The 7,576-nt window shown below is 54.3% G+C and overlaps 1 protein-coding gene across 3 annotated transcripts in view; it reads right to left on the bottom strand.

The window, feature by feature from the left end:
• Positions 1-319: 319 nt before the first annotated feature.
• Cacna1i (calcium voltage-gated channel subunit alpha1 I) overlaps positions 320-7,576 on the bottom strand; it is a 116,124-nt gene continuing 108,867 nt past the window's right edge. For all 3 annotated transcript variants that reach the window (XM_036207532.1, XM_036207534.1, XM_036207533.1), the window contains exons 35-37: positions 6,960-7,125; positions 4,979-5,178; positions 320-3,874 (exon numbers count right to left, since the gene is read on the bottom strand). In XM_036207532.1, coding sequence (XP_036063425.1) covers positions 3,224-3,874; positions 4,979-5,178; positions 6,960-7,125 — 1,017 coding nt within the window. In that variant the 3' untranslated portion in view covers positions 320-3,223. The remainder of the gene's footprint in view (positions 3,875-4,978; positions 5,179-6,959; positions 7,126-7,576) is intronic.

Here is a 7,576-nt window from a genome sequence, read left to right as displayed (position 1 = left end):
CCAGGCCCCATCTTTTGCTCTTAAGCCCATTTGAGTTGGGTTTTTGTGCTTTGCGGTCATGAGTCCTCATAATACCACTTCTAGGAATTCAGGGTCTGGTGTCAAGGAGAAGCAGCTTGACCTCTCCCTGCCTTATTCCCAGCCCTGAAGTCCTACCCAGACCCTGATTACAAGAGAATCCTACCACAGGGTCTCTGGGTCCCCCAAAACCCCAGACTCCAACACCTGCAGCATGAAGACATCATCATTCTTCCCTTGGAGTAGAAAGGGGGACCAGCATAACCCCAACCCTACAGGGAAGGAAGAACAGAGACATGGAGAAAGTCCTAAATTAAGTTTCTGGGGTTTTATTCAAAACAACGCTGGCTGGCGGTAGGGCTTGGTTTCTCTATTCCTGGGCCATCTGGGCCACCAGGGACCAGCGCCTTCAGCAACTAAGAGGGAAGTTCATTCACACTGTAGAAACTGTACAGTGACCAGAAGTTAGAGTCAAAGCAGCAGAGCTGGGCTGGGGGCTTTCTGGACAAGATGACCTCTGCCTCCTCCCAGGCTCCAGCTCTGCCAGGGACACTTATTATTGCACAATGACAAAAAGAAAAAGAAAAAGTGTGTGTGTGTGTGTGTGTGTGTGTGTGTGTGTGTGTGTGTGTGTGTGTGTCTGGGTTAAACAGCAGTTTCTAAGACCCCAAGCCCTTACACAGACTGGCCAAAGGGACTGGAGGTGAGCCAGGGAGCTCGAAACTCTAGGAGAAATATTGGGGACAAGCAGATGGGTGAGTTCTGCTCACAGTTCATCCTCCTCATAGGGACTACCTGGACCAGAGCAGGAGATAGCAAGAAGGCAGAGCCAGCTCTATCTGGCTTTACACCCTTCCCTACAGATGCTCTCATGCCCTCCAGGCTCCACACCATACCACCTGGTAAATTAACAGCTTTAGGGCATTGGTACCTGGGTTCCCATTCTCCTCACACCCAGGCCCATGTGGATTGGGGGAGTTTGTGCTTTGGTGATGGACAGGTTTGGCCTGAGGCCACAGCCCCAAGCCACAGTGTTGAAGAAGGGTTGCCCAAACCAATCCTTGCCCATCACAACTCATCTCACCAGCCAATCACAGCTTTCCTGGTCCCTAATTCCCCACTCACAGGCAAAAGACCAAATTGGTCCTAGGAACATCCACCCCAGGTAGTTTCTGTGCTTCTGGGATCAGCTAATCATTCTCTCTAGATGCCCCGTTGGACCCCAGCTACCACCCTTGCTTATTAAACCTTGCTCATTTCCCTAAAACCCCCTTCAACATATCTGCTTGCTCTGGGGTCACACAGCCCATTGTAAAGGCACAGGGGTCTGAACACCTCTGCCCAGCCTCAGAGTCATGACAGGGAGAAAGCTGATTGTGAAGAGCAGCATAAACACACACACACACACACACACACACACACACACACACACACACACACAGGGCACCCTGAAGATTTAGCTAGATGACTAACACAGAACCCAGAAAGCAGAGGGTACTAGATGCTATCAGATGCCACCACTGTAAAGCCTGAAGACCATAGGCCTAGGCCAACCCTCTCTACACAACAGCCAACTCTTTACTGGGCTCTTGGAGTCACCCTCCCTTCAACCATGATTGTGTGTGCACAGTCCAGATGTTCAGGCTAGTGCTCTTCACAGGTAACCCAGGCTCTTTGCTACCAGGGCTGCATGGCTGTTTCACTTACCCAGAGCCTCAGTTTTCCCATGTGTAAAGCGGGTTTAACAACCACTTTGCCACTCCTCACCTCTAAGAAGGGCTTTGCACCCCTCAACATTTCTTTCCTCCTCGCTCCCTCACAGTGCCCTGACCCCAGGGTCCCTATGCCAGATAGGAGTACCTCAGAGCCTACCAACACTAGCCTGGCTAGAAGCCCACTTCTGTGAAACCAGGATTTGGGAGCAGGGACAAGATACACACATGCTTTTTAGCAGGACCCAGGGCAACCCTTGGTGATCTGGGTGAGCATCCATATCACTACCCTTGTCAGTAGGCCACCAGCAGCAGCATGCCCCACTCTTCCTCAAGCTAATTTTAAACCCATTCACTTTAGAGCTGAGCCTGTGAAAGTCACAGGCTCGATGCAGTGTATTTTTTTTTTAAATAAATGGGTAATCATTCCAATAAAATAAAACACCCATCCTGAACTCATTGTGAGACCGGGAAGCACTATCATCGTGAGACCCGACCTGCAGCTTGAAACAGCAAGACATACTCAGGAGTAAGCAGGAATTGGAGGATGTGAATGTCCAGGTAACTGGCTGGGGGTCCTGGGTGGGGAAAGGCTGGAGTCAGGCTATAGGCAGGTGTGCAGAGCCCCCTTTAGATTTGCTGTTACCCCCAAATACCCCTGGGCAGGGGTAAGGTTGCTCAGGGTGGGTTGCATGAATTATTCCTGTTTGCTGCCTTCCTGGGGAGTTGAACTGTTCCCAAAGTGCTCACAGAAGTCAAAACTTGACCTGCACACTAAGCTCCCTGCCCTATCCCCCAACCCTGCTCTAAGAAATGACTAAACAACCCCCCCCCAGGTATTTCTAAAGAGAACATCTAGCTGGTTAACTAAGAAAGTCTGTGTCAGAGCGTCTACAAAAGACTTCACAACACGATAATCAGAGGGACTGACACCCCGACGTGTGGGTAGAGATTGGGGATCTTAGCAGCGTCTCTTCTTTAAAAGGGAAAAAAAGTGCACCCTGAATTGCTTCTCTTCTGTCTCCTGGGCCCTGAACATCCTCCCAAGCTGCTCTCAACTGTGGGAGATACCCGAAACTACAGGCACCGATGTCCCAGCGAGAGCATCTGCGCTGTGCAAGCCTGTGTCCTAACCAACAGACGAGACCCCTGTCTGGGCCCTGGCCTGTACCTTCAACTTTAGCACTTTCTGGAATTCATAAGCTCTCAGTAAAAAAAATAAATAAATATATGTCTGTCTCTCTCTATATATATATGTATATATCTGCATATGCACTGGAAGGGCCACGGATGGGGCCACATCTGAGCCTCAGCTCACCCAGACCCTCCTCAGTCATCTGCCCAGTGGCCTGGTGCTGGCTGGCCCCTATGCCACTCCCAGGTGTGGGCAAAGTATTGCTGTCTGCTCCCTGGCTCCTGAGGTAAAAGAAGGCAAGACGGGGCAGGCGGGCGGACAGCGGGTGGCAGGTCCCCCCGCAGCCCCTGTGGGCCCCTCATCTCTTCCTCTTGCTGGTAGCATCAGCTGACTCCAGCTCCCCAGGAGGCGGCTGCGGTTCAGGTGCTGAGGAGCCCAAGCCTGAGGCCTGCTGGGCCTGGCCTGGTGGGTCCTTGCTGCGGTCTGCAGCCCAGGAGGGGCTCCTGGCCAGGCCGCGGGCGGAGAAAGTGGTTCCAGGACGGCCAGGTCCCGATGCCAGGCTGCTGGTACTGCTGAACTTCCTGGAGGGGGTGAGGCCCGGGGGTGGCAGCGTGGGTGGTGGGCAGAAGAGAGACGTGAGCGACAAGCTGCTGAGGGTCTCGGAGTGCTCACTGCCTGCACCCCCACCACCTGCACCCCCGCGGCCCTCCTCATCAGAGGGGTCCATGGAGTCGTGGTGGGTGCAACCCGGGCTGGTGGAGCCGCCGCTGCTGTGGCTGCGCTGATGGGCCCGCAGCCCACGCAGACTAAACAGGCCACGGCCCCCCCTCAGGCTGAGGCGGCGCCGGGTGGCCGGTGACAGGCCAGCACGTGGCCCTGACACCTGGACCGGTGGTCCTAGGGCACGCCGGGGACTGTCGCTCAGTGTCAGACTGTCCTCCAATGTGGTCTGCAGGCTGCCCGCTGAGCTGCTAGGGCTGGCGTCCAGTGACGTATCACTCACAGTTGTCTGCAAGGTGGTAAGAAGGAATGAGGCTCCCTGTATCATCTCCTTTCCCTGGTCCTTCATGGACAGTCTGATGATGGGGCCCAGGTTGCTCCCTTCTCAACGTATCCAGGACCCCACAGCATCCCCTCTGCCACATGGGCAATCCCTGGCATCTCTCAGAGCAGCTTCTATAGATGCCTCACACAGGGTCCCTGTCCCCTCTGGACAGCCTGAGTCATCTTTCCTAGTCCCAATGACAATGTCAAGCCCTTCCCTAACATAGTTCCCAGCTGGCTCTCATCCACCCACATCTCCAGCCTGACTTCTCTACCAGCCTGTTCGCAAGCTCTTCTACCTGCTCCCCCATGGCCCTGCCGCATCCCAGCTGCTCCCATCCTCGCTTCTAGGTGAGCCTCCAGCCTTTCCTTGCTCTCCCAGCCATGCCTCACCTCCCCACAGAGTATACTCCCAGCATTCATTTGCTCTGCCATCTCTCCTTCTGCAATACACACACACACACACACACACACACACACACACACACACACACACACACACACTTTAAACCTGAACTGCCCTCCGTGGGAGACAAGGAGTTAGGGTCCACCGCCTGCTGCAGAGCACAGCCTGGAGAAACTGGAGATTAACCATGTCTGACTAAGTGATTCCTAGGAAGCCTCCACTGTCATATAGGATGACACATGCCCCGCCAAAGGTGCTGGCAGACTTTTGTTTCATGCTCCAGAGGCCCTCTGTGCCCAGCTGGCATGGGGGCTGTGGCTCTAGCCATCCTGATACTGGAGACCATACAGCCAAGACTTCCCATTTCCCAACCTGACCTTCTGCAACCAAGCAATCTATAGTCTACAAGCAGTCTAGCAATGACACCCCTATTACCCACCAAGAACACTCAAGATCCCTGACCCCAGCACTGTGTCACCCCACAAGGCCTCCCCAGTGCTACCCTCATCTCAAACCAGGGCCCCCGTGTCAGCTGTCTGACTACCTGGGTGCTCCACCTCTCAAGTCTGACTGTGTTCAGTGCCTTCCCTCCCCACCCGCCGCCACCCCGACTTGTCACCCATGGCTCCAGAACACTCTTCGGAGTCCTGGATGTGCCTGTACCTGACGCAAGAGGGTGCAGTTGACGCTTGGTGACCTCAGGGATGCCCAGGAACCCTGAAGGGCGATCTTGGGCAGGGTCCCTGCACTCATGCCAGGTTCCTGTCCCTTCTGGCTGGCAGACACGGCAGGGTGGAAGAACTCAGCAGGCATCTGTAGGAGAGGGCTGGAGGCATCTGGGGAGAAAGGGCTCGGCGGCGGTGCTGCAGGGGAGGAAGAGGAGGTGCTGGGAACAGCCCAGGAGGTAAGCACAGAGCAGCAGCCCTCACCTGGCTTACTTAACACTGGCTGCGAGACTCTGGGCGGGTCTCCAAACTTGGAGCCTCGGTTTCTTTGCTGTGAGAGCAAGAAATGCTTCCGGTGTGACTCCTGGAAGGACTGTCTCTGAGCAGAGAGCCGCTTCCAGAGCCCAGCGGACCAGACTCCAGGCCTGACTCCCGCACCTTGTTCCTCTGGAAGTGGGGATAGACACCCACTCAGGAGAGGCAGGATCGTTGACACTGTCAACTTGATAGGCTCTAGAGTTACCAATGAGAGGTACTCTGAGCATGTCTGTGAGGAAGTTTCTAGACTGGAGTGGGGTTAAGAAGACCCACCCTAACTGTGGGGCGGTACCATCCCACGGGCTGGGGTCCTGGACGAACACAAAGGAGAAAGTGAGCTGAGCACCAGCATGCATCTCTCTCTGCTTCCAGCTGTGGATGCCATGTGACCCGCTGCCTCAAGTTCCTACCGCCATGCCTTCCCCACCATGATGGACTATACCGTTGAACTATGGGCCGAAATAAACACTTCCTTAAGTTGCTTTCACCCAGGCTCTTGGTCACAGCAGTGAGGACAGTAACTTACACAAGAGGAGGGCTGTGGGATAACAGCAGGTATGGAGCACCTAACCCAGCACCGTGCACATAGTAGGTATTCAATCACTAAGACTTGTCATCCCTCAGGCCCTGACAACTCCACATGGCCTCACCAGGCTTGAGGGCCCCTCCTTGACAATGCAGGGTAGAGTTTCAGGTATCTGCCAGGCCCTGCACTGATGGTATAGAAACTGCTGTGGTCTGCCTATTGCAGATAGAAAAGGACAAGGCCAAGCTAGGGGAGCCTGAGGCAGGGCAGACTTTTGTATGCCAGGACCAGCAGCAGCTGCTCTGCCTGTGGCCCTCTCTGCATCTCATAGAATGAAGAAGGAATATGGGGTTCAGAATATGTGATCAGACACCAGGCGGCTGTGGAGGCTGCGTCCTGATAAACTGCTGAGTTACTGAAGGGATGTGCAAATTAAACGGTTAATTGAACACGTCATCAGAACACGCCTGGGGTCAGACCCTGGGCTCAGGTTTTGAGATCAGGAAATTCAGGGTCCTGGCACCCCAGCCATATGTCAGTCAGTAGAGGCCACTGGCTTTACAGAGGGTCCGTTGATATCATCCAGATATCCCGGGAGACATCTTGGGTTGAGTTTGTGGTCTTAGGGGTCACTCTTGTGTCAGACTGTCTTCCTTCCTTCCACCAGCCAGTGTTGACACCCAGGCTGTTGTCATCCCCCAAGAGGGAGACAGGCAAACCAGCTTAGTCCCTTGCCATATCCCCAAACACAAACTAGGTCTTCAAGGAGATTTGGGGTAGCGATCCTTTTATCAAAGGGCCATTGAAAACATCAGTCTTCCAGTGACCTTATGTGTATATCTGGGGGACAAACGCCTTTCAGATTATTGTCTACCCAAAGGCAGTCATCTGTAAGCCTTCCTTCTGATTGATAATAAGAGCTGTGTGCGGTAACCTAGTTCCCCTTTCATCAGAGAACACAGGAAGCTCAGTGTGACGTTTCCTTTAGCCCAGGCTTCAAGCTGTCCTTAGCTCCTTTTATCACTAGCGTATCAGGCCTCTCTAATTGTCAGAACCCCACTTGGTTCTTGAAGGGGAAAAACAAACAGATGCTTAGGACCAGGGTGCAGGGAGCTGGTAAGGCTGCTGCCCTCACCTTGGCTGCTCTCATGTTTGAGCCAGGACTGGACGGGATTGAACGGGATGGCCTCCATCTCACACAGCAGACTCTCTGGGCCTGCAGACACTGGCGCATTGGCAAAGGAGAAAAAGCATCCGTCCAGGTCTCCTGCCTGCAAGGGCTCTGGAGGCTCTAGCTCACTCTGCAGGCAAGGGAGTGAGATGGTCAGTAAGTGGGGGGATAGGCAGGGCCCCTGCATCGCTGTCCCCATCCCTAGGAAGCCCTTCCTCTCACCCACTCCTCCCGACCAGCAGTCACTGCTTTCCAGTCCTCAAGTGGAAGGTCCTGACCTCTAGGAAGCCCTCTTGGATGCCCCCAGGCAGCCATGGCTCCCCTGCCCCTTCCTACCTGACTCTAACTGCCTTGAGACAGCACCCGGTCTTCTTCACATCGATAATCAAACGCTAATTCAATGCAGCAGTCACTTGGGTGAAGGCATCAGAGCAGAACGGCCCCTCCCTTTGCCGGGACTCAGTTTCCCCATTCATACTTGAGGAGAGGAGTTCTTCCTCTCTGGCCATGGCCTGGGGTCTTGCACATGGAGCAGAGGGCTATGGCATCTCTTTCCAGACTTTCTCAGCTCTACAACTTCC

Source organism: Onychomys torridus, chromosome 16 (assembly GCF_903995425.1).
Source record: "Onychomys torridus chromosome 16, mOncTor1.1, whole genome shotgun sequence".
NCBI classification, from domain to species: Eukaryota; Metazoa; Chordata; class Mammalia; order Rodentia; family Cricetidae; genus Onychomys; species Onychomys torridus.
This window is presented reverse-complemented; position numbering and strand designations above follow the sequence as displayed.